Source organism: Dermacentor albipictus, chromosome 2 (assembly GCF_038994185.2).
Source record: "Dermacentor albipictus isolate Rhodes 1998 colony chromosome 2, USDA_Dalb.pri_finalv2, whole genome shotgun sequence".
NCBI classification, from domain to species: Eukaryota; Metazoa; Arthropoda; class Arachnida; order Ixodida; family Ixodidae; genus Dermacentor; species Dermacentor albipictus.
Genome location: NC_091822.1, coordinates 144,293,001 through 144,319,861, shown reverse-complemented (window position 1 = coordinate 144,319,861; position 26,861 = coordinate 144,293,001). Strand labels below are relative to the sequence as shown.

The window sequence follows — 26,861 nt, the reverse complement described above, 5'->3', positions numbered from 1 at the left end:
TACTGCGGTCCTCTTTCCAGGACCTTAGCTAGCAGGGTCCTGCAGGGTGCTGCAGCAGGGTCCGCCACGGATGTCACTATAAACAAGCTTGGCCTGAGCATGAACGTTCCGGTCTTCCAGCCACTAGAATGTTTGCACAGCGATGAAAGACTTTATTCCTGACACCAATCGGCTGCCTTCCTGAAACAGTCAATTATAATAATTAATTACCTATATTTTTATCCATGTTAGCATGATGACTGTTCCACTTTGCACATCCAGCAGAATACACCTTCCCCTAGCATTTTCTTTTCTGATCAATTTTTTTTTAATCCATTTTCTCCAAACGGCCCAATTCCAGGTCGATCTCCCACGGTGGGTATGCGACATTTGTGCAGAAGAAAAACAAACAAATAAACAATATAAAAACCTAAAATTGTGGGGTTTTGCGTGCCAGAACCACAATCTGATTGTGATACACGCCGTAGTGGGGGACTCCGGAAATTTCGACCACCTGGGGTTCTTTAACGTGTGCCTAAAGTTAAGTGCAAACAATAGGCAAGGCATGTTAACATCTGGAGTTGAGAGAGAGAGAAGGATTTTAATATGATAGAAAAACTGAGATATTAGCCTGAAACGAAGTTCCGACCTGTTACTCGGCATTGCACTGTACAAACAGTTGACGATGGTGCTGCACATCACCGTATGCCCACAGAGTAAGGCAAATATTGATGTTATGCTGCACTGGAATGGCCATGTCTATACGAAGAAACGTGACGCAGACATCACGTGGCTACGTCCCCGCGGCTCGTTAGCTGTGTTGCCAGCTGAGCCGCACTTACGATGATCGCTTCTTTTGAAATACTATATCTGCAACATTGACCAACCCCCCTTTGTGGGCGTATGCGTCATGGTCTGGAGATCATCATCATGACGTGCCATTGTTAAAGGGCAGCCGCAGCAGCACCAGCACGAGAGCACGCGCATCACAGCTCGCGTTCGTGACGTGTCAGGTGGAGTCAAACCCGTTCGAATCTCCTACGAGTCATGCAGCAGCATCTTCAGGGTCGGGAACGCCAACAAAGCTGGGGGCCTCAGCAGGGCCAGCAGCCGACCGAAGAACCACGGCAGCAGTCCCCGCAGCCGCAGCATTCCCAGCAGGCTTTGCAACTTGAACAGCGGCCCTCTGCGTTTCGCGAGCGCAGAGATCGCGTGGTGGACTCGGTGCTGAACGCATCCCGGAGGGCGTCGGCGCAGGCGGCCAGCTTCGTCAACACGGCACGCAGTGAGCGTTCTTCACACGACCGGTCGTGGTTCTTCAGCACGCGCTTGTTCAAGTGTCACTGCAGGTTTTGTTTAATGTCTTGTTGACCCAACAGAATCGTCGCCACGGAACAGGAAGGATTATCGTGTGGGCCAGCCATTTCAGAGCCTCTCGTGCCTAAATCAGCTACATATAGGTATACTGGAGAGAGGGTACATGCGGGCAGAGGAATCGCCGTAGAACTGTTGTTAGAGCAGCTGCGAGAAACTTTAGAGGCATTTTGCGGTGAATTTTGTTAGAAACGCACGCGCCTAACAGCTTTAATCGCCAAACGCTTTGAGCAGACGTTCAGGTAGTGAACGTCGCTTGTCCCTTCTCATTTAAAAATTTCTCGCGCCTCCGAACTATTCGCGTGCTGGTTGAACTGAACGCTGCTACGGTTACAGCGGACCGTGGGTTTATTGGGTCTGGAGGCAGATGAAGCGCGCGCGGTACTTCAAAGGCAGCAGGAACAATATTTTTTTTTTTGACAAAAAACAAAGGTGTGCCCAATGGGAGTGAACGTACTCTGGACTACTTCGGAGGTGTACGAAGACTCTCAAAAGGAGTCAAATTTGGCAGGAGCACACCCCTATGAAAAATTTGCACCCTTTGGTGCTTATCTTGCCCCCAGATAATCCTAATAATTATAATCATGCGTGCCATTCCTTTCCTCAACGCTACATGTACGATACTTCCAGGTCACGAACGGCATGCGCTTTAGTAGAGTGACAAAGCATTCCTGACAGGAAAGTATACCGACTGCAGCGTTCTCAAGAGAAAGAAAACTCAAGCAAGACAGACGACGATTATTGTCCGCGGACGAGATAAGCCCCCAAACGGTGCAACCGTTTCTTAGAGCGTATGTAAGTCAGTCCTTCAAACAGTTGCTATAAGGTTCCCTCTGTTGCTAGAATGTATGTGCACTCTACGAAGTCCTTCGACCGCGTTCACCACCAATCGCACCTGCGTCCATTGACGTAAGCACACACATGCAAACATGATGGACAAGTCGGATAAACGCGTAATTGATGCAAGAACGCGCGCACCTTTGCGATGCGCATGCGCACACGCAGAGCGGCTGTCCTGCTGGAGCCAGCCTCCGCTGGGGCGCCTCAACGAAAGCGCCGTGTACGGTACGTGCGTGGCCGGCGCCGCCTTGGTCGTGCTCGTGGCGCTGGCGCTCATCGTTCGGGCCGGACTGCGCGGCGCGACCAGCCTCGCCTCGGCCGCCGGCGACGTCGGCGGCGAACCGCACAGCGTCGAACACGTGCCCGCGTTACAGGTATATATAGTTATTTAACAGGGATAAGCGGGCTAGTTGGTGGTCGTTATTGGAATGCATCATGTAACCGCACAAAAACAAGGGACAAAGAAGGAACACACAAGACAGGCGCGGACTGTCCGCGCCTGTTTTGTGTGTTCCTTCCTTGTCCCTTGTTTTTGTGCGGTTACATGAGGTATATATAGGTCACCACAACAGCGCGCGCGCATCGTCGGACCACGTTTGGGAACGTCGACTAAACGATCAGTTAAAAAAGCGAAGCTGCTTTCTCTGCCTCTTCCCACGGGTAAATTGCACTGTCACCAGAGAAGATGCAATCAAAACCGGACCGATCCCTGATACATTGTAATCAAAGCTGCAGGGACATGGTGACGCAATGCATGTCAAAGGGATTGGTTGGGCGATACCGATAGCATGCATTACGGTCGCTCAGATGGAGCATAGTTTTGCCTATTGCGCCTACGTTATCCGGGTTTGGTGTCTTTGTCTCGCCGATTATAGATGCAACGGGCGGTCTCACAGATGTGTGCTGTGTTCGTCGGAGCTGCGTTAAGATAATGTCCCTAAATAAAACAAGTTTTTTTTTCTTTTTACATGAAGAGGGACACTTGCGTCGCGGCGAGGAGAGTTCCGTAGCGCGGGAGGAAGCATGTGTCGCAGCGCGTTCACACGTCACAGCAGCTGTGACGTTAACGTATAAAGTAATTTGGCGCACGCCGGAAATGGTGTTCATATAGTTCAATGCGACCCCGAAGGACGTTTACCGACATCTCGATCGGGAGGTGCAACCGACTTGTCTTTGCAAGAGGTGTAAACTTGGCGTCTACATGACATTTAAGATGTATTAACACAAATAAGCTTCGTGTCCTCCGATTCCCAGAGTGTGAGGGATCCGCATTATCATATGCTATTCAAACCGTGCTCATAGTAGTCCAATACGACATTAATGGGTTAAGTCATATGGTGCTGCAAAGTGAAAACGACAACGAAGACAGAAAAACCGCGTTCGCCGTGGCCGATGAGGAAAACGTCATCGCACGCGCCGGAGCGGCTGTCACTGAAGTGTTCCCTTTCTTGTGTGAGCGTTATTACGCTCCTGGCAGTCCGGCCGGATGCCGTTCCCGCCCGGTAGCAGTCATAACAGTTATAACATATTGTTTCGTGGTAGGGGAACTATAGGGAAGAAACGATAGTGTATATGTATAGCGAGTCCTTAGTAGCACATGGTTGCTCAGCTGAAAAGAATTCTGCGGGACTCGTTCTGCCGGTTGACTTGGAAACATTCAAAGGGGCCGTCTGCGAGAAGTCGTGCCTTCACTGATAAACAGAGGAAAATTTATAACGCTGACTACTAGGATATATTGTCAGTGCTCAGGATACAGCAGGTACTGGTATATCCCTATTCGTGCCAGTACATGCAAACGATCAAGGACAGCTCTGGAAAGAGATCGCCAATTACTACATTAAAACCGACGCAACCGTTTCTCAGGTTGGTTGTTTCCTAATTTATTTTGTATACTATGCTAGCTAACATTTTTCTTTCTTTTTTGACGTGGCCGCTTGTATTTCACGCACTGTACGCGACTGAACTGTGTACCCATCTCTTCGGCCGCTTTGTAAGCAGCAGTAGGGTTGCTTCCCGGAGGTGTTATAGTGCGATCAGGACTGTGCGCGTGTAGCGACCTTATCGTTTCGGCGTGCAGGAGCAGCCGTGCTCTTCGCCGTCGTGCAACCAGGTGTCACGCACGCTGCTTCTCTCGCTGAGCCACGAGACATCGCCCTGCGCCAACTTCTACGAGTACGTCTGCGAGGGCTGGAAGCGAAGGCATCCGCTGCAAGATGACAAGTACCAAGTACGTCATCCCTCGCAGAGACCCGAACAGGACAGAAGCTCGCGGGAAGACGTGGCTTGAAGAAATGCGCAACGGTGGTTGAACGAGGAATGTCGCTGTGGCCAAGGCTTCGACGAGAGGAGTTGCCTTCGTCGGGGCAGCGAATGTTTTCCTTAGCAGAGTTTGCATGCAGGGTCGGCCACCTTTAGGGGAAACGCTTCATAAGTATTCAAGAGCTCACGGCAGCTGGTGTCCAGCGTAAAGTCCGGAAAACTGTTATTTCGTATATCGACGTCATCATTATATGCGTTGTGTGAGGTACATTTCTCCCGTAAAGCTTATGGAAGAAATATTGAGGTTATATATGCAGGCTTTAATGATATTGAGGCGTCTCTCATAACGGTGCACGGCCCTGTGTGCATAGTTTACTCACTCCGCCCTCACCCACCCCCCCACTCTCGGTGAAGGAGGATGAAGAGAGTAAGCTGATGCGTAGAGTATGGTGAGGGAAGTAGACTCATGAAAAAGAAAAGGGGGGGGGGGGGTCTGATTTAGTTGTGGTATATTGGGTACAGGTAGGGGTACCGGCGTTGATTTGATTCTTAGCTTTCTATCTCAACTAAACCCGATGTTTCTTTCTCTTTTGAACGGTCCACATACCTACTTCTCTTCCTCCACTATTTGGAAGAGAGGGGAGGAGTGAGCTACGCGTACATAAACGCTGCCGAGGAGAGCGCTTGCTGACCTGACTGCCCTGACGAAGGCAAGTCTCCTCGTCGAAACATTGACCATAGCGACATTCCTGGCCAACCTCTGTTAATCCCTTGCATAAAGTGTTCCATACATGCATACCGCCTTTAGAATTCAGTCTGCTTATCGAAAGGTTACTTGCCCTTGAAAAATCCATAGATTTTCCCTATACAAAGTTGGTGCCAAAGCCATTTTATTACAGGTCTTCTTTTTTTAAGGTCCCATGGGTCGTTTTCAGGAAGTCTGTAGACAACAGTCCACAAAAGGTGCAACCCCACAAGCCCGTAGACATTAAAAACACGAGAAAGCTACATAGATTTTCTATATAGCATAGATTATCTAAAACGACTTGAGAGAGCTTCATGCGTTAGCACCCCACCCATCTAAAGAACGGGTGATAAATACCGGCAGTACGTTGTCGACATTATTCATCGAGTCCGTTTCTCCAAGGCAATTGGGAGACGCTGCGCACAATGCCGGATGCCGCTGACTCAGAAATTGAGAGAACGCGCCAGGGGGATGAAAGAAGTCTACCCCGCTTTCTCGTTCATCCCTCGTTGCCCGTTACCGAAGACGTCCAGCAACTGGAGTAGTATTAGCTCTGACAATAAGCATAATTTTTTTTCTCAATATTTACAAGGAAGCCTGCATAAGTTAGGCTGACACGTAGAGTACTGACGCGTAGAAAGCACAGCGCGGAAGACAGAAACGGGATAGAAAGGCACACAGCTTCTATTTTGTCCCCGTCTTTCGCGCTATGCTTATGTCACGATGAATTAGCAACACGCCCACACGCCCAAGCCTCTACCTTTGCCAGCGTAGAGTTAAAAAAAAGTGTTAAAAAAGTGTTAAAAAAATTGTATAGGTGCTTAGCTCTGATATAGGGGGAGGGGGGCGGCGCGATGGGTAAGGGGTATTGGCGTTGGTCCTTCGCTCTTTCTCACAATTAAACCCCATTTTGCCTTCTCTCTCTCTCTCGTTGTTTTTAATGAGGCAGAGAGACGCGCGATTTTGGCGCTAAAGTGTCGACGCTGTCAAGCCGACAGACAGCATGATTGGCTCGTTTCACATGCCCTAGCTAAGACCGTTTAACGAAGTCGTGAAGAGATATCCATTAATTGCAATGAACTGATATATCTCAAGTGCGCAGACGGACTCTCTGCCGAAAAGGCGCATGAGTGCAGATCGCAACAACGTCGCATCCATCGATCCTTTTTCCTTTTTTTTTGTTAGAATAATTCCCATGACATTGTGCGCGGGATATACTTCCAAGCCGTCATGCAGCTTTAGGCTATCTATAGCGCACCGGGGCTGATGGAAGGCTCAAAGGGGTGTTGCAATGTCTCGCGTCGATGGAGTGTGTTTTCTTTCTTTCCTTTGCATTTCCTGGCCTCGCTTCCGCTCCACCATTGCAGACGTGCTCAATCAATCCTGATTCAGTACGTGCGCGACCTGCAAGGCTCGAAAAAATACGTGCACAACCTTGCGACATATACATTTTTTTTTTTCTGTCGTCAGCATGGTCAGTTCCATATTGAACGAGGTAACGCGCTTTCTCAGTCTTATGTCTGTAATGGATAATTATTACAGCACAGCGGATGTTAGTGCGCTGAAACGTGTACATTAACGCCGATCAAATTGATGACTTACTGCATTGCGCTTGCAATTGTTATGGTTGTGTTATATATCTGATCGGCCGTCTCCCAACTGTCGTTTTTGTCGTTCATCAGTCGCAGACGGTCACAAGTAGATGGGCGGAAATGCGATAAAATTCATCCTCGGTAAACATGCCCCAAGCTCGCGCATGCTCGTGTAGCGAGATCTCTCGCCGAAGCGGTCTTCACTGCAAGCGCACCTAGCGAGTGGAGAAGCCGCCCTTACACTGAGCACTCGCATTTGCTGCATCGCTCTGCGGCGAGGAACTAAATCGGATTGTTGGCTTGTTAACGCCCGTCTGTACGGAAATAGCACACCTAAAGCCAGTGTGTTCGGCCTGAAAATTTGGGAACGGACATATTGGAGTCGGTGCTTGACAAAAAATGGGGAGCTGAATTTCGATGTTGCAAAATTGTGGTACAGAAGTTCCATAAACAGCGATAAAGTGCCTCAGAAAGGCTGGCCTACCTTTGTGTAGGTCCACCTATCCAAAGGAAGACATCAAATGTCAGACTTCTTTGTCGAAGACATCTGATAGAATGGTGCACGGATGTTTTTTTTTTTGTCAGTTATCTTGACTTCTTTTTTATCTGTCCCACCGTGTGTATATATATATATATATATTTATCGATTTTATCGGTACGTAGCAGCATGTACAGTCAACAGCAAAAGTTTACGGGACGCAGGATCTGCCAAGACGCTGAATTCCCACGAAGCGGGGTCACACAGACTATAATTAAATGTTCCAGCATGTAGTAGCCTTCGCCACCTACGCAGTGATTCATTAAATACGAAGTGTCATGCATTCACAGTGCAGGAATTCACAGTTGAAGGGGAAACCGCATCTCGTAAACTTCTGCTGTTGACTGTACGTACACCGTATGTCTATAACGTTAGGTCAGTAATTATTTAAACGCGCAGTCGAATCGTACGCACACGGGTAGAAAGAAAGGTGTGCGTACGCGTCCCATCCGCGCGGCCGCAGGTCAGCGTCCTGACGGAGGCCGAGCGCGAGGTGCGCAGGCGCCTCATGCTGGCGCTCGAGACGTCGGCCATCCCCCGCCGCAACCAGTCGCAGATCGACAAGGTGGTGGCGCTGTACCGCTCCTGCGTGGGCTCGCTGTCGCGCGGGGGCCGGAGCCTGCACGACCTGCGCGCCTTCTTCCGGCTGCACAACAGCCGGTGGCCCGAGCCGCACGCGCCGGAGCGGCCCGAGTTCTTCGACCACCTGCTGGAGCTGGACATCCGCTGGAACCTGGCCATCGCGTTCCGCTACCGGTTCGCGCCGGCCGACGACCGCGCGGGAGGGCGCACCGTCGTGCTGCAGCCCGTCGTGCCCGACGCGTGAGCGAGGCCCCCCAACCCCCTCTTCCTCGTTCGTCGACGACGACGAGGAAAAGCGGCGACGGACGGACCCGTTCACACTGGCGCGATCGCGGATGCGAAATCGCTTGTGGGGCGAAAGATCGGTGGAGTACCGGAGAATTTAAAAAATATATAGTCGTTCAGGTTGTAAACGCGCGGATCATAGATCATCCTGTGGGAGCGCGCACTGTCCATTGCTACTGCGTCGTTGATTCTGCATATTAGCGACGCTGTCCCACGTCTGAAGTCGCCGGTGTGAACGGGTACGCACTGACCCACACACTTAACATTATGTGACCTTTCATTTCTACTGCGTGCGCGGACGAAGATTAAGTTCTCTGGTGACAGTGACATGCCCATGGTAACCTCGCCCATCTTCTTACCGAAGCCTGTATCCGGGTGGTAAACCCATCTCTTGTGTTGAAACGCGACACCTGAGAACAAAATTTAGCGAATTAAGAGCACCGAGATGTTCTAATGCGAAACCTGATAAGGTCACTTCTTGTGTTTGCACGTTGCAGCGTTGCTGGCGGATTTACCTGTCCTCCCCCGAACAAATAATGAATGAATAAATAAATAAAATCAATAAATTAATCATAGTTAAAAAACACCGAGCTTTTTCTTATTTATGCCAGCGTCACCTTAAATTGAAGCTCTACCTTAACCGGTCTTGCTCTATAATTTGTACCAACCTTAATCCGCCTTAATCTCTCTTATTCAACCTTCATCCACGTTAATCCACCTTCATCCACTTTATTCCACCTGAATTTACCTTAATATGCCTTACTGCACCTTAATCAACGTTATCCATCATAACTTACCCTAATCCACATTATTCCACCTTAATCAACCTCAATTCACTTTGATTCACCTTAATTCACGCTGATGATGATCTTTCATGCCACTCGCTGCGCACAGCGCCGGCTCTTCTGCTCCACGGGACACACAATGCTTTCGCATCAATAACGCGACTCGCATTGAAACGTTCTTTTGAGAAAGGAAGATGGCGGCCCGCGCCTGCGCAGGAGCGTGCTGGGGCCGGCCACGCGGCGCGCGTACCAGTCGCTGATCGCGACCGTGGCGACCCTGCTGGGCGGCGAGGCCAACTACGTGGACCTGGTGGACACCGTGGTCAGCGTGGACAGCGTCCTCGTGCGCCAGCCCGCCGACGACACGCGGCTCGCGGTGCCCTGGACGCGGATCTACAGCGTGCTGCCCGGAACCACGTACCAGATGTGGCTGCGGCCGTTCGCCAAGTACCACCCGCTGGGCGGAACCGTGCACGGGCTCGACCCCGTGCAGGTGCACAGTCCGCGGTACTTCAACGTGAGTGCGCCCCCCTGTTGAGTCCTACATATTCAGCCACGGAGGCTTCGCCGCTTTTTGAACTACACCAGCGTTTGACTCGGGCGGAAATTTAAAAATAAATTTGAAGTGGTAGGCGACTCTAGTCTTTGACTTGGGTGTCTCCTAGTGGCACTCGCACCTCGGCGTTGGTGTTCTTTAGGTTAAGCGAGCGAACGTCTATCCCCTGGCACGATACGCGGGCGCAAACCGTTCGTGACCGGGCTCGCAGCGCTAAAGAAAAGGAAATGCGGGCGAGACAGATGACGATTATCTTTGTGGGACAGGATAAGCCCCTAAGGGCTTAAATTTTTAATGAGTGTATGGTCTTACAGCCAACTATAGAATTTAACTCCAGAAGCTTGTACCAAACATAGAGCACGAATTTGTGCCCAGTTCAGATCAAGGATTTATTTATTTATTTATTTATTTATTTATTTATTTATTTATTTATTTATTTATTTATTTATTTATTTATTTCCTTGCTTGTTTGCTTGCTTTTGCATACTGCAGCGCCATTGGTGCAATTTTAGGCGTGGGGTTAGCATCACATATCAATTGCGAACAAAAAATCTGTCAGTGGCAATGAACAAACATCTCCAGGCAACGCATTCTAATGTCCAATGTTAAAGGGAGATGGGGGTGAAAGTATCCGCCCTAGATCGAAACGTTGAAAGGTTAAGGCTATGAGAGCTAGGAGTACGGAAATGTTCAGTGAACTAACTTAATCTATTTATCTATAAGCTATTTATCTAAGCGGGTACAGCATGACGAGGTTTAAGCTTTCAATGTGGTGACGTGAGTTGACAGAGGGGTTAGGTTCAGATTAGTAAGGTTAGAAGAAGGTGAAACGTCCGTGCCATATATCTACGGCAGATGTAAAACGAACAGCTTTGTTCCGTACAGACTCAACCTTGTCAATTTCATTTTATCTGAGGGAGGGGGTGGGGGGTCGATACTATAGATGCATGTTCAAGAATTGACCAGATTAGTGTTTTGTACATTAGGAGTCCGTGCATAGGCAGCGCGCTTCAAACTATAGGGTCCCATTTATGTACATGGACAAATTTTAGGGATAATTGAACTTTTGTGTGACGTATAGCGTCCGGTGAGAAGCTTAATTCGTTGGATCAAGGAGCCGCTTCCTGTCGCTGGCCTATTTATATAGCCAATCAGCGTTCACTGAAAGGAAAGCGATCGAGCCAGAATACGGGCCTCTGAATAGCACCGAAAGCAACTGCAGTGTTCGTGCCTCTTTCATTGCGTGGGAAACACGGATACATTTTCTCCTTGCGTCGTTTTTCTTCATTTTTTCCCCGCAATGTCTCTTTCTGTTATAAACTTACTTTATTGCGTACTTTTTTTGGCGGGTTTCGCGCTGTCGTTTAGGCTTATTTTCGACGCAGCTTTCCTGGAAAGGTCACGGCTGATTGCAATAGCACAGCTCTTCGAATAACACATAACACAGACGGCTGGGGAGTCTGACGTCGCAAAAATGACACTGGCTGCTCTGCAGCAGTGTGTTAAATAAAGAACGCGAAAAAAGTTTCCAGAAGTAATTCGAATCATTCTTATAAGTCTGTCTCGCCACACGTCATTCAACTTTTCGGGATATTGCAATAGCCATTAGCTGGCTGGAGGCGGGCTGACCAGTAAAACTTAGTCAAGAAGAGCGATACCATACTTGAAGGGTATCACTCTTTTTATCCTTTTTTCTTTCTTTCTTCTTCTTCTTCTACTTCTTCTGCTTTCAGCTGAACTTGCCAGAAAGTATAGCTGCCTCGCTGTGCCTGTCTTCGGTATAGATTCCAGATTCCTGAAGCGGCGTGTTTTTCCGCATTGCATAACATGGCATAGAGTCAAATGGCGTTGTTGGCTTCCGAAAAAGTTGGCTAGGCGCCATCCTCTCCGCGTCATTATGCTCCCCGGGGAAGATAAATTGCTCGCATGCATTGTTTTGAATATGATCTGTTAACGCTGATAACCTGGCGTTCTCCTTGTAAGCTATACGCTTTTCTTTTTCCTTTGTTCCCTTTTCATCCACCATCGAGATGCCTTTTTTTCCTTCGCATTCATACGTGGGATATGACGCTGATGTTCCAGCGACCGCCGTTCATATTGTATTGCCGGAAACTTTTATGGCGCAAGTCAACCCGCGCTTACGACATTTTGGCTCGACTGCCTGAGGATGCTGTCTGGCTGAGGATGTTGTCTGGCGTATATACCGTACCGGTATATACCCCAGCCAGCCGCGTACGCTCCTCGACTGAGGTTATGGTCCCTAGAATATTCTAGGGACCGTACTGAGGCGATTCGCTTCTGAGTACATGGTTTCGGATTCGATTTTAGACCGAATTGGCTGCATTCCTATGGCGCAGGACGCTGTACTTACATGTACAAATATTTCGAATAATAATGACTAAGAACTATTGAAATTTTGTGTACTACAATACATGCAAGGCGCCCTTTAGAGCCCTCTTTACGAAGTTTTATTTCCGATGGAAAATTCAAGACCTGTCTCTTTTTTTTTTCAATTTTTCTTTCACAGCCTAAATTCGAAGTTTCGCGACGTTAAATATGACTACAGTGGCATCGTTATTTGTACGATGGTTCCTTAATGGCATCGTATGTAGTGCGATCAGAGTGGTCGATACCGTCCGTACGAAGACGTCGCACAACGATACGACGCGGATTGTTTGGGAGCTCTTGGAGAATAAATAAAACAATGAAATTAGGGTAAAATATGTAGTTTATATCGTTTCTAAACCGCACAGGTACTTATGGATGAATAAGAGCTTCGGACTATATTTGACCGACTACGTTTATTCTTTAACTTGCGTGCAGCCAAAGCACGGTACACGGGCCTCTTTCGCATTCCTCCCCTATGGGAAACAAAGAACAGCATAGTACAGAGATGGTCCTCCACCATGCATCGATATACTTTTTTTTTCCGCTTCGCGATAATACATGGTGCCCTATCGACCGGCGTTCCCGTGATGACATGCAGGGTCACAAGAGCCCCGATGTTAGGAATTTCGGCTTACAAATTTGAATCCGCAATGATCTTTACCGTTATCCAGTGCTTACGAGAATTATGTCCGGAAACGCTGAACCTTACCGAAGCGGTATTATCAATCGATCACTTTCGGGGCAGTATACGTTCACTTTTGTGCGACGTTAACGACAAGCGCGCAAGTCGTGTCGTTAAAGCGATGGGTGTGTGTCTGCCGCCTTATCCAATGAGCGCGCAAGTGAAAGTGGTCCCAAAGTTTATCGACCGAGGATGCGTATTTACGGTCTCGCGGGGCGTATACCGTTGGGACATCCGCGTGGCTCTCTCCTCACTGCGCATGCTCAGTCCCTGCTGACGGTGCTGCTGGAGAACGTGGCCTACGGCCGCTCGTCGTGTACCGTTGAGACTACAGTGTACTTGCAGTTTGCAGTGTACTTGCAGTCTGCAGTGTACTACAGTCTACAGTGTACAGTACACTGTAGTTGGGACGTAATTACAGGACATCCGCGCGGCTCTCTCCTCCCTGCGCATGCGCAGTCCATGCTGACGGTGCTGCTGGAGAACGTGGCCAACGGCCGCTCGTCGTGGTACGTGGGCTGGCGGCTGGTGCTGACGCTCGCCTGCCAGACGTCGCACGAGTTCCGCTCGCTGCGCCAGACCAAGTTCCTCTGGCCCCGGGGCCAGTGCGGGGCGTTGGACGTGCACACCCACTGCCGCGCCCTCGCCCAGAGGCTCCTGCGGCCCCAGTGGCAGGGGTTCGTGACCAAGGTATTAATGGGCGCGCGCCCGACTCTGTCTGTCACGTGACATGGCAGTCGTCATCATCGTCGTGATAATGGTCGTCGTCGGCATTATCGTATCAGCCTAATTTAACCGCGCAATGCGCGAACGCAGTTCCACGTCAAGAACATTTTGAACTTGTTCACCTTAATTCTGGTCGTGGAGAGTGCATTTGCACAATAAAATTTCTGTGAAATGTTAGTTGCGTGTAAACTTAAGTAGCATAGTAAATATTTAATGAGTAAATGGAACAACCGCCAAATTGCCAGAAATGGGGTGACGCATACTAACGAAACTTCTCATTTTGATCACGTGTCCAGAATTGCAACACCCAAGAAGACCGCTTTCCTGCGCCGTAGAAAAAAAAAAGAAAGAAAAAAGAAAAAAGAAACAGTTCATCCATGCCCAACCACTCGTAGACGACCTCGTAGTACCTCTGGGAAATGCAGCCGTGTTTTTGAGGACTACACAGGTTTTTAATCAACTTTAGACAAGCGCACCTAACCAGCTAAATAATTTAGATAACAGTACTGTTCTCGTACATCGATTTATAATTAGAAATTAGAATAATTTCGAACCGTAAGTACGTATGCACCTTGTGAGTAATGCCAGAAAACTCGACACGGGTGTGGCAACCTAAAGGAGTCAGCACGCTCCCTATATGGCAAGTCTCTATAACCTTTTCTGTGCCAACCGTGACCCAATTATGTGAAATTACTATGATGTTCGAGACATCACTCTGACGTATATACCGGCGTGGAGGTTTCGGTGCGATGATTTAAGAGAGGGAAGTTTGACCTTCGCTTACAACATTAGTAAGGGAGACATTACCGTCGCGAGAATGAGAGTATATTAGTTCAGGAGGAAATAATTATGGTTCATGGTTAATACCACAGGAAAATAAAGGACGCCTATACCGAAAGTTGGTGTTAAGTATTAGATGTTTCGGCTTCCGTACCGGAGCTTTGTTAACAAACACTTAGCTGACCAACATGTGATGTGCATGTGTACTTCACATACGCATGTGTACTTCAAATACGAATGACAGGCTAGAGAATGAAAGGTCTCCAGGTGGTGCATATAGAATACCCTGCGTTTACATCAGCGAATGCGGCAATTTCGAAAAGCGCTTGAAGCAACATACGTATGATTTCAAAAAGAACGTGCTTTCCATTGCCAGTCAGCCTCCAATTAGGAAGCTGACTGGCACAAGGCTTCCATTACTGCCAAATCAACTGCATTACACGGTGATATCTCGAGTCTCTTGCTACATCTAGGCTGCGGTATGCCGGACAAACGCAGAATCGCAACGGTGGGAATCTTCCGCCCGCATACGCAAGATGCTATAGGTCGGGAAATGTACTTAAGCTCGTTCTAGTGTTTGCGAACAAGGCTGGCGTTTGGAAGCCGAAACGTCCGATGCTCATTAAACACTACCTCTTTCTTTCTTTTCTTTTTTCGTGAGGTACCCTACCACCAGACGAGAGTCGTCAAACCATCAATTTCAGCGCATTAATACTGCATAAACTGATTAGTGTTGGTCTGTGGTGCCTCATCAAGCTCACTGGAAGACAGATACCTTTTTTTTAGAGATCTCCAGTCGTGCTGACGCATGTGCTGCGTCAACTGGATGCGTAATTCTATATATAATTTCATAAGCTTTCCGTGTCTCGCCTAATCCTCTTCTGCACTCGACTGTGTTTCTTGCTTCACCGGTATACCACTTTTTCGATTTGATAGACACCACTGGTCTTTCTTTTTTAATGTATATCATTACACGACCTGGTCCAGCTGCCCCTCGTTCCTCATGATCCGATGAATGATAAGGATCTCACACTCGAACGATCGGTCGCGGCAAGAACGCTGATAACACCAGTCGTCAAATTAACCGGCGCTGTTGTCTCCTTTGTGCATCTCTGTATCCTTGTCGCTCTTCCAGGCATCACATAGCAGGCTAAATACTATAGCTCGGGAGCGCCTATTCTGGACACTTTCAAATTCCGTCATGGCGTTTTCAGCCAATCAGAGAGGGCGTACAGCAGCCTTGAGAAGCTCATCAGACCGGACAATAAGATGGCTAATTATGACTCAGCTAGCGGCGAAATTTGACAATTCCCAGAAGGCGTCATCCCTATAGTTCATGGTCTGCTATACTTCCTGTATACGTGCGGCGTGTGAGCGAGTGTGTGCCGCACCTCGGCGCACGCGGGCAGGTGCTGCTGTCGCCGGACGCCGTGTTCGAGGTGCTGGGCATCGTGAAGCGCATACGGAGCACCCTGGAGGAGCGGCTCCGCCAGGCCACGTGGATGGACCCGGAGACCCGGGTGCGCGCCTTCACCAAGCTGGGGGACCTGCGCGAGCAGCTGCCCAAGTTCTTCGTGTTCGACGGACGCACGCCCGAGTACGAGCGATACGCTCGACTGCCGGACCTCACGCCCTCTTTCCTCGAGAACTGGCTCGCCTTCCGGTACGTCGCTATGGCCTCCGAGATCGCGCTCGCTGCCGGCGCGCGTAATCTCGGAGTCCACTGGTATGTGCTGTGCGCACGCACGCCTATCTGCACAGCGCGTGATCGTGACGTAGTTTGTTGCTCGCGTGACGCTTTTATATAGGAAGAGTTGAAGAAAATGCTTGGGGCTAGTTGGGTGCGGTCAGTGGATATCGTGTTATTGCGCGCAAAGCTGGAGGCAAAGGTCAACATAGCTGGAGGAGTTGGTTAAGTTTTATGAACGTTGTAAAAGCCCTGGACAATAGAGCTGATGTACGAGACACATATGTGTTGCCTTGTCCTTCAGACGACCCGGAACGACGTACGCAAGCGCAAACTTCCAACTGAGTTTTGGTGTGTGTTGGTCTCTTATTCGGCTTTGTGCGTAATATCTGGATATTTAGTAGAAACAACGCAGAGGCAACCGCTATTGTTTGTTCTCCACTTTCCGTGACAACGGAGGCTTTTATTCTACCGTGGCAGCCCTGCACGCGAAGTATACATGCTCCCTTCGGCTTATTCCACTACTACCACAAAGCATTACTGTCAAGGTGACTGTCACAAGGTGTCTGTCACATTCGAACGTGGGGATGCATATGGAATATTTCGTGAAAACCAGAAAAGAGAAAATAATACTCTTGGACGGTTTCTTTTTTATTCACTTGGCGAAGAATTAGACAATAAACATGCAGCTAAAGAACAGTTAACAACAGCAACAAGAGCGTATCAAATAACAGTAAACATGTTCGTGAGTGGCTGTTTATTCGTCTATAATTCTCTTTCGCCTCACCTATAGCTGTTTAGACGTCTGCATGGTCCGTATTCTTGGACCCATGGAGGTTTTGAAGGTACTTTCAGTTTCGATTGATCCCGATGGAATGCATCCGTGGAGCTCCTAACCCTTTCCAGAAATGCAAGAAGTTGACGCTGTTTTTTTTTTCCCCGAACAATTCTACACGGAAAAGCGCAACTCAACAGCCCAAGAGCGCTGCTGTCACGCCCTTGGTAGGCGCCTATGAGCGCGACTTGCTCCTTGCGCCTCATCGTCGGCAGAGCATGAAGCGACCGAGATCGCGGCTTGATAAGGACGCATGCTTGATGCTCGCCCACCGGTGAGGCCCAAGCAGTTGCACGTTATTCATGTGTGTCTACTATGGGCGTCGCAGTTTTGCTTTTCAGGTTTTCAATTTCGCTTTACTTGGTGAAGTTGTCCGGAATTCGTTGTATGCTGTAGCAGCGGCAAGTTCTTGGATTTCTAGAAACTCACCCGATGACGCGCTTCGAGTCTTCCATTGGGATCAATTGCATAGCTATTTTTAATAGAAATGGTTAATTAGCTGAATTTACATACTTTGTTGTCTAATTATTAAACCGAGTCATTTTCGAATGTTTGGCTCCGCGGTAAACGCAATCAAGATTATTAAACCGAGTCATTTTCGAATGTTTGGCTCCGCGGTAAACGCAATCAAGAGAAAATAACTTTGCCTATTCTTTGCCTGTTCCTGATGAATTTTGAATGCATTTCGTGAAAACCCCGTATGTATATAGTAGCCCGTCCAAAGGAATTACATCGTCGGCAAGAACCTTGCTGACAAGGCTGCCCAGTTACTGACAAGGCTGCTCACCTACTTGCATGCAAAAAGTCACAAGCTCTCTGGAGTTCCGAGCGCCTTCAATTGCCGATTGCATAAACTGGACCCCACGCCACCGCTACAATTGCCATCTAGCGTTTCCCGCGGCGAAACAACCTTGCTGTTCCGCTTGTGGCTGAGAGTGGCGTTCACGAACGCCCACTCCTGTCGTATGAGAATGGCCGAGAGCCCGGTGTGCGACTCCCGTGGGTGCGAGGAAACCATAGAGCACCTATTGTGTACCTGCCCTCGCCACGACGTACAACGCCTCTCTCTGCGGACAACTTTAAACCGACTGAACTCAAGACCGTTCCCCGAGTCAAAGATACATACTCGGACCGTGGCCACACCCGTCACTGGCACGAAAAGCGATTCGTGCACTAGTACAATACTTCAAGTGCACCGGCTTAAGAGGCTGTTTATACAGTGCCCCTGTGCATCCTCCCACGCGCACTCAGTGCTCACTCCCTCTCTCTTTTCCTTTCTATTTTCCTTCCCCCACACCCAGTGTAGGGTAGCAAACCGGGTGCTCGTCTGGTTGACCTTCCTGCCTTTCCTGTCCTTGCTCTCTCTCTTTCTAAAGTCTTTGCGTACCTCGCGCGAAAAAATCGAAGAACCTGCCGTCAGAACCCAGTCCCGACAGCGTTACTTTCCTCCAGCGCTCTCGCACGCGGCGAGATGACGCGATCGCGCGCCTGCATCCACGCAGGCACGCCCTGGGCCCCGGCGTGGACCCACCGCGCACCGCCAACGGCTCGCTGGAGTCGTCGTCGGGCGGCGTCCGCAGCGAATCCGACGAGGAGGACCTGCTGCACTTCGAGGTCGCCTACGAGGCGGCCGCCAACGAGCTGCGGCTGAACGTGGACGTTCTGGCGCGCCCCGTGTACAGCCGCGGCGCGCCCGCCCCCGTCAACTTCGGCGCGCTGGGCGCCATCTTGGGCCGTGAGCTGACGCGCGCGTTCGACCGGCAGGGGGCCCTGGTCGACGCCGTCGGCAAGCCCAACCTGTGGTGGTCGCCCGAGACGCAGAGGTTGGCGTCACGCACGCGGTCGCTTTTGACGTCGTTCGCTACGCCTCGCCGTTACATGGGCGGGTTATAAATTGAAACGCGAATGAGTGGAAAACGACTTATAGCGTGCCTTGTTTGCGTTTCCGTGTTCGCCCGTGTTTGTAACGATAATCACGTCCGTGCTTCAAACCGTATAACGCATGCACTGTGTACACGCAATGCTCAAAAACTGGACTCGGAGTGATTGCCCATCGCATTCTCGACTATGGGATGAATTATTATTATTATTAATTATTATTATTATTATTATTATTATTATTATTATTATTATTATTATTATTATTATTATTATTATTCCTTTCCTGTACGCGCTTTCATTTATGCCGATGGTATACACTTGAGTAACCCATCTATTAACGCACGCAACGTGTTGTTTTTCGACTCGCGTAATAGTTCCGTGTGTTTCAAAAACAATGAAAGAGTGATTTTATTTCGCCAGACTAATACCCCTGTCACACTGGGAGTTTTAATGTCATTCGAACCGAATGGCACTAGCATCGAATGACATTATTCGGTTGCTACACAGCGATATTTAATGTCATTAGCACCGAATGACTTCGGCAATCGAATGAGTTCGAGAAACTCATTCGGCTTCGCACTCGGAGCGAATGTGTACTCTCAACCCCAGAAACAAAGCAAAACAGGACACAGTATTTGCAAATTGAAAACCGTAATCGTATAGAAACAATAACGTTTGCGTGTTTTAATGGACTTGTTACTCTAAAGAGACAAAATCTGTGCGGCAGGCTGTCGCAAAATGTTGTTACTCTCCTGCTCAGTAGCGTCTGGCCGCCGTCCATGCCGCCGTCCATGTTGCCGCCACTCTGCTCGTCGGTCATAGAACGTCTAATCGCTTCCTCTGATTATTATGCCTTGCTCGTAATGCAAAGTACGCAGCAACTTATCGCATCACCTCCTGCAACTTAGCGCCGTCGTCCAGCGTCGATCATGTCAGCCATTTTGTTTGTTTTCAATTTATCGGCTACTCAGGTGGCTAAGCCTTGTTTTGGCTTATAGTGGCCACATAGTCTGAAATAGAACAACTTTTTTTACACGCATTACTAAAATATTTTTTTTTCAGTGAAGTGACGTTCCAAAAATATATTTAAAGTTATGGAATGCTTATGCAAGCACTTTATACCTACCTTGTTCTATTTTAGTTGCGACGTTTTTTTCGGAATCATCGCCATTGATATCGCCACCGAATGACATTAATTTTTCGAGTGTAGCAGCTCCGGGGGGCGAATGACATTCGTTGCATCGAATGCCATTCGATTCGAATGACATTAAAACTCCCAGTGTGACAGGGGTATAAGTGGGGCAACGGGGAGTGGGCAAACTACAGAAATTCGTATAGCTGTGGAATGAAAGTCCTAGTTGCCAAATCGACGCAGAATGAACCTTCCCTATTTGCGTATGTTTTCACATTTTACTACGTTCGCTTGAAGAATAACTGTAAGGGTGTTTAGTAGTGCGTATGTGCATGCAGTGTAATGACTAGCAATGTGCACGCGCAATCAATTTTTCCTCTCTCTACTATAGCAGTGGCGCTCCTTTTGTATGCTGCATATTGTGGCACCCTCCGCTTAGTTCAAGTGATGTTTGACCAGTACCTCTTGGCCAAGCTTACCCCTTCTGAAAGAAAAAAAGAAAATCACAATCGTTAGAGTCAGGTACACAACAACGAGGATGTTTACCTGCACCGTGAACAAACCAGACTGAATTAAAAATTATTCTGTCATTTTACGTGTCAAAATGACGATATGATCGAGGCACACCGTGGTGGGTACTCTGGATTAATTTTGACCACCCGCAGTTTACCCTGCACCCAATGCACGGTTACACGAGCGTTTTTTGCATCGCATCTGACTACGACACAAAGGCAGGACGATTAGTGTTCCTGTATATGCATATACAGGAACACTAAGGACGACACCACGCCAGCGCTGACTCACGGCTGAAAGTTAGTTGCTAGTTTACCAGTATAAATAGAAAAAGAAAGAGAGAGAGTAACCTCACCAACAAATCTGGAAACAAAGCGAACGAGAATCGTTCCCGTTCGCAGGAAGTACGAGATGCGCGAGCGCTGCTTCCTGGGTCAGCTGACGCGTCACGTGAACGACTCGGCCGCGGCGCGCAAACTCCTGCGGCGGATCGTGACCGTCAGCTCGGGCCTGCGGCTCGCCTTCTTCGCCCACAAGGCGCACGAGCTGGAGAGCGGCAGGCGCGAGACGCTTCGCGACGTCACCGCCCTGTCGGGCGACCAGCTCCTGTTCGCCAGCTTCTGCTACGCGCACTGCCACAGCGTGGGCAAGCTGGGCGAGGTGCTCGACCTGCGCTTCGGGCGTCGCACGCTCGGCGAGCTGCTCTGCAACGTCGCCGTCGCCAACATGCTCGAGTTCTCCGAGGCCTTCGGGTGCGCCGAAGACGCCAAGATGGCCGCCGCGGTCAAGTGCCGCATCTGGTGACGACGCGGAGTTGGGGGAACCGGTGACGTCGTCGTGTCGTAGCCGCTGGGGCCGTCGCGGCCTCGTCGGCGTCGCGGTGCGGAGCTCATTGCCCGCTCATCGCGTTCGTTTTAACTCCTCCTCCCATGTCCTTCTAAAGGCAATTCCTCCACCCCCTTTTGCGTGCTTCAACACTGCCAGGGCTGATATTCTTCTTTTATATTTTCTTTGTAACTCTCTTGTAAGTCTTGTAGCTCTCTATCGTGCGGTTATTATTTTTATAAAAGCGTGTCTTGTGACTGTGCACCTCGCGAACGTTCGCGTTACCCTGTTGACAAGCTTGTGCGTGACTTTCTACAGCATGCGTCGGGATTCCTGCCGTGCGATACCGTGTATCTCTAGAATTTGGTGCGTCTGAATAACCTTGTTGTTGCACCCGAAATTACCATTTGACTTCGTGGTTCATTTTCTTTGTTAGTAAGCACAACGGTGTGGTAAAGGAACGGCTAGCCCTTGAAAGATCGCGCTTTGCTTTTCACCTCCGATAGTAAGCCGCACCATTGGCCGCATACTGCGACGCGCATGGCGCCGCTGTTGGCACGAAGCAGTTTAGTCGTCTGCTAACAATGTGCGCGCAGAAAATGGCGTTGTCCGCCGTGTGAAATCAATCCGTGGGCCGAGTTTCACGGAGTTTCGTTGATCATAATGTGTCGATGCCTGTTTTCAACGCAAGGGTGCGGCGAGCTAGTGTTATAACTTCACCGTGCAACGCGACCAACCTTCCTGGGGGACTTGCCCTACGACAGGCGGCTTCGAACAGGTATGAATGGGCTGTGTTCGTCAGCTGATCATTGCGACTCGGACGTAAAGCTCAGTTGTCGTCAATGCGGATAAACTCGCTTTCGTATCGCTCGTTATTGCTTGGACTGGGACCTTATTGGTCTTATTTGTCTGTATGAAGCGCTTTGGGTAATTGTGATCTCGTGCATTTTTTCTACGCTTGCGAGAGAACTAAACTCGATCGAAACCATCGTAATGAGTCTACGTTTCCATGGTGACTCATTTCGCTGAGCAGTGGTTACTTGGTTTCGCGTGGTGACGCGCGAGTTGATCGTAATGAAAATATTCTTTAATCTTCACTATATATCCACTACGTGCAAGTCATGACTGCGTCTTGCGGCGTTCTTGATTTTTTATTTTTAGTACTGTTCTCATTCTGTTATTGTTTTTGTTTGTTTTCTCTCGCTTTTGTTTGCCGACTCGCTCTGTTTCGTACCTTAGTTTTTTGTTGTTAGAAAAATAGCTCGTCGACGGCTACGCTGCATGTGTGTTGGTCAGGAAAGGTCGGATGAAAAATCTCTCCGAGATGCTAGGAGGTTGCGTGATATTTACTGTTCGATGCACACAGCTGCGCTTTGCGGAGTGGTGTCGCCGAAGATCTGGCTGTTTGCCAGGCGGCCGTAGCCCTGATGTAGTGCGCCCGCGCGCGATGAAACGCCGTGTCGACAGTGTGCGTATTTCGCAAGCTTGTAGGGCAAGTCTGCTAGACGCGTTGCGAACTCTTTAGCATTGTTCGTTTGCCTCGCTGACATCTCGCACGAACCGTGTTTATTGCGCAGTGCTTCCGCGTGCGCTTCGCTTTGTAGCTGCGCTTCTTCAGAGCATTTCTCTTTCGTTTGGGGCGGGGTCGCGGAAATGTTTGTACAAGACTTGTTTTGTATTGACATCTCGCCTCGGCGTCACCTTTCTACGCTTCACGTGGAAAAATCGCGACAATCGGACAAACTTTTCTGAAGTTGCTGCCGCTACTGACCCTTTCTTCTTTTTCTTCTTTTTTTCTCGTTATGTAGGCTTGATTTCTTGTTCCTTTCTTTTTTTTTTCATTTAGTGGCAGCTATCTTTAGCGTGGTGACTAATTGTTGCTTCTAGTCGCGCCTATCCATGCGGTTTACCTTTGTGAGCGGGCTTGCGAGCGAAACTGGTCCAGTGGTGGAGGCGATGTCAGGATTGGGGGCTCAATCCCTTCGTCCGTGGTCCTTTGCCAAGATTGGAGTACGGCATGAATTCGAAGGTAGCTGGCCCATGCCGTCGTCCAACTTATTTACGCTGAGATCGTTGATGAAGTGAAGAACTGCTTCTCATCGAGAACGAGGAAAAAGGGGTTTATTTACAGAAAATTAACTCAGTCTAACATGACTGTTTGAGAAAAATAGTATTAGTCCAACAGGACTGCATGAGAGAAGTGAACCAGTCTAACATGACTGCTCAAGAGAAGTGTGTCCAACAATCGCACAACCACAGTTTTTATACACTCGATCCGCTGGTCCTACGACGCGGCGGCTGTTCGTTTACACATCACCAACTCGCAGCTGCTCTGAAGACCAGTTTACAGACACAAAGGCACACACATTCCGAAGCCCAAGCGACGGCGTTGAAGGTGGTGCCGTTCCGGAAAATCGACGCCGCTCGAGGGACGCTCGTTGTTTTGCAACATGCGGAACCGTGAGAGCGCAAAAATAAGACGTTCCCGCGGTAGCTTCTTCAGGCGTGTCGGATCAGCGCCGCGTTGAGGCACTCTGGAATCATTGTCCACACACCAAACTCGTCTTGTCACAATGTCGAAGCGGGCTGGAGGAAGGCGGCGGATTCCAGCGCAAAGGTCGCTTCTTTGAACGCCTCGCAGCTGCAGCGGCGGAGAGCGGGAGGTGCGCGTCTTGCACCCCTTGTCGTAAACGGGTGGCAAGGTGACAATCTTGTTGTGCAACCCGCCGTTCTTTACAGCGCCTCCATGGCCCCAAAAGTCTCGACTGTCTAGCGCTGACAACCGCTAGGCAGGAAGAGAACGGCTGCTGGTCAGGGGGGGATTGATGTCTTGGCTCGCAGCGACCACCTGTGCATTGATGTCACCGCCCCAAAACATCCAACAAGGACAGGCAACTGCAAAATGAACCCCACAACACGGCTCTGCGCCGAGATGACGTGCATTGGCTCTCACTTTAGACTCGCTAGGCTTCAAAAAAAACAACAACAACATAAGTGCAGAAACAAAAAAAATGCTGCATTTCACTATGCCAATTTCTGAAGCAAATTCCTGCTGACAAATTCAGCAATCATGGAGGGAATCCTGCTAAATGAGAGGGGATCTTCTTCGCTTAATAAAATTAACACTAGTAACCCTAAAATTTAGGCGGGACCCTCAAACGCAGAATTCAAATTAGCCTGCTCAAACCATCCGCATTGCTATGCAACTTTCCCTTCTTATATCTAACGGAGAAGTTGTACTCTTGGAGAGTGAGGCTCCATCGGAGCAAGCGGCCGTTTTTGTGTGACATTTGATTGAGCCACGTCAGAGGACAGTGGTCGGTCTCGAAGATGAACTTCGCTCCGTACAAGTAACACGACAACTTCTGGGCGGCCCAAACCAAACAAGCGCATTCCTTCTCTGAAGCGCTGTAGGCTTCCTCTCTTACATTTAGTTTACGGCTGGCGTAGAGGATAGGATGCTCCTCGTTATCGTCGCCGACTTGACTAAGTACCACGCCCATACCTCTGTCGCTTGCGTCGCATTGAACTATGAATTCCTTTGAGTAGTCTGGCGCGCGAAGCACAGGGCGAGAAACCAATAGCGTTTTCAAACTTTGAAAAGCGTTCTCTTTGTCCTTATCCCAGTGTACGTTACTCGGTGCTCCCTTTCGGAGGGCGTCTGTTAATGGACTTGCCAATTGTGAGTAATTCGGAATGTACCGTTGATAGTACCCCACAAGTCCCAAAAATGAACGAACGTCCGTTTTCGTGCGCGGCTGAGAAAAATCTCCAATCGTAGCTATTTTCAGCTCAGCCGGTCGTCTCATGCCCTGACCAACAACATGGCCCAGATAAGTAACCTGCGAACAACCAAACCTACACTTTTCCGCTTTCATCGTTAAGCCGGCTTCCCTCAACCGTGAGAACACCTGTTTGAGGTGCGATACGTGTTGTTCCCAGCTGTCCGAAAAAATGGCCACATCATCAAGATAAGGTAAGGCGAACTCCTGCAAGTCCTTTAGGACGATATCCATTAACTTAGAGAAGCTAAACGGCGCGTTCTTCAGCCCGAAGCTGAGTGCGAGAGGGCGAAAAGTGCCTACAGGCGAGATGAATGCAGCATAGCGGCTGGCACTTTCTGAAAGGGGAACTTGCCAGTACCCCCGCACGAGATCTATAGTTGAAATGTATTTAGCAGCGCTAACTCTTTCAATTCGTTCCTCAATGTTGGGTATCGGGTACAGCTGATCCCTAGTGATCGCATTTAACTTCCTGTAGTCAACACACGGACGAGGGTCCTTGTTAGGGGTTTCTACGAGTATTAGCGGTGACGTGTAGTCACTCTCAGCGGGCTCAATAACTCCCAACTCTAGCATGCGCTGTATCTCTGCCTCCATAATCTCTCTCTGTCTTGGAGACACCCTGTAAGGTTTTGATCTTACTGGTTCGGTAGAGGTCAGCTCAATTTCATGCGTTATCAGTTCGGTTCTACCCGGCCGATCGCTGAATCTGTCGAGATATTCCCCTAACACCCCTTTTAGCTCATCTAGCTGCTCGGGTCTTAGAGCATGCGAGCTTACCGAGTGTTCTACTACTTCTTCTAGGCCGATTTCAGAGTTGGAGGTTGCCCTATCCTCCTTAAACTTGGTACCGATGCCATCCGGCTCTTTGACAGTATAGTTAACGACTCCGCTCCGCTCTACATACGGCTTCATCAAATTACAGTGATATATCCTCACTTCCTTCCTGCGACCGGGCATTCTCAAAGCATAGTTGGTATCTGAAAGTTTGTGCAACACTTTAACGGGCCCGTCCCAGTGAACTTCAAGCTTGTTCTTTCTTGAAGGTTTGAGGATCATTACCTGGTCTCCGGCGTTAAACGTACGAAGCCTCGCATTCTTGTCGTAATAGAATTTGGCGTTCTTTTGAGCTAGTGCCATGTTCTTTCCGACTAGTTCTTGGGTTGCGCTTAGCCGTTCCAGTAAATTCAGCACGTATTCAACCACGGTTGGACTCTCCCCTCTTTCCTCCCACATCTCTCTTAACATTCTCAGTGGAGAACGGAGTGTCCTCCCATACACTAGTTCTGCTGGAGAGAACCCTGTCGCTTCATGTGGAACCGTTCGCAAAGCAAACAAAGTTGCCGGCAGACAGTTCTCCCAGTCCTCCTTGTGCTCGTAACAGAGCGCACGCAAAACTCGCTTAAGCACCGAATGCCACCTCTCTACACTGTTTGACTGAGGGTGATAGACAGAACTGTGAATTAACTTTACCCCGCACTTTTGCAAGAATGTGGAAGTCAGTGCGCTCGTGAATACTGACCCTTGATCTGCCTGAATTTCGGCTGGAAACCCAACTCGTGCAAACACTGTCAAAAGCGCGTCTACTACTTCGGTGGAGCTGAGCTCTTTCAAAGGGATTGCTTCTGGAAACTTGGTGGCCGGACACAGCATGGTAAACAAGTACCTGTAGCCTGATTTTGTTTTTGGAAGAGGCCCTACCGTGTCTATTACAAGTCGTCTGAAAGGCTCTGTTATTAAGGGCACTACCTTCAGTGGAGCTTTCCAAGTCTCTCCTGGTTTACCAGAACGCTGGCAGGCGTCGCATGATCTTACAAAGTTTTCTACATCTTTGAAACAGCCAGGCCAGTAGTATTCCATAAGCAATCTTTCCTTTGATTTGTTTATGCCTAGGTGGCCGGACCACCCATTTCCATGACAAAGACTCAAAAGGTCCTCCCTATACTTAGTAGGTATGACTAACTGATCTAAAATCCTACCCTTTCGATCTCTGTAATGCCGATACAACAATCCTCCTTTCTCATGTATCGTTACGTTGCGCCTAGCAATGCCTTCTTTAGCTGTGTCCCGTAATTTAGCTAAGCTCTCATCATTC

At 49.1% G+C, this 26,861-nt stretch overlaps 2 protein-coding genes across 11 annotated transcripts in view; both read left to right on the top strand.

Annotated features, from left to right (window-relative positions):
* The first annotated feature begins 918 nt into the window (after positions 1 to 918).
* Positions 919 to 21,246, top strand: LOC135904653 (neprilysin-1-like). Of its 2 annotated transcripts, XM_065435532.1 has the most exons (9): positions 923 to 1,264; positions 2,359 to 2,567; positions 4,271 to 4,420; positions 7,791 to 8,149; positions 9,196 to 9,496; positions 13,065 to 13,295; positions 15,521 to 15,774; positions 18,136 to 18,456; positions 20,561 to 21,246. In XM_065435532.1, the coding sequence occupies exons 1-9, from the start codon at positions 1,027 to 1,029 to the stop codon at positions 20,961 to 20,963; spliced, it is 2,466 nt and encodes an 821-aa protein (XP_065291604.1). In that variant the 5' UTR covers positions 923 to 1,026; the 3' UTR covers positions 20,964 to 21,246. The 2 variants fall into 2 exon arrangements, with proteins under 2 accessions (XP_065291605.1, XP_065291604.1); XM_065435533.1 differs by lacking the exon at positions 4,271 to 4,420 and having other exon boundaries at positions 919 to 1,264.
* A 280-nt stretch (positions 21,247 to 21,526) lies between these two features.
* The window catches only part of unc-104 (kinesin family member unc-104), a 136,244-nt gene continuing 130,909 nt past the window's right edge, over positions 21,527 to 26,861 (top strand). For all 9 annotated transcript variants that reach the window (XM_065435531.1, XM_065435530.1, XM_065435529.1 and 6 more), the window contains exon 1: positions 21,527 to 21,762. The gene's annotated coding sequence lies outside the window, so the exon portion shown is untranslated. The remainder of the gene's footprint in view (positions 21,763 to 26,861) is intronic.

Bases quoted from the DNA above. Each gene is read 5' to 3' on its own strand.
- LOC135904653 (XM_065435532.1), top strand. From the start codon at position 1,027: ATGCAGCAGCATCTTCAGGGTCGGGAACGCCAACAAAGCTGGGGGCCT. The intron at 1,265-2,358 runs GTGAGCGTTCTT...GCGCACACGCAG, and splicing joins CTTCGTCAACACGGCACGCA to AGCGGCTGTCCTGCTGGAGC. The intron at 8,150-9,195 runs GTGAGCGAGGCC...GCGCCTGCGCAG, and splicing joins CAGCCCGTCGTGCCCGACGC to GAGCGTGCTGGGGCCGGCCA.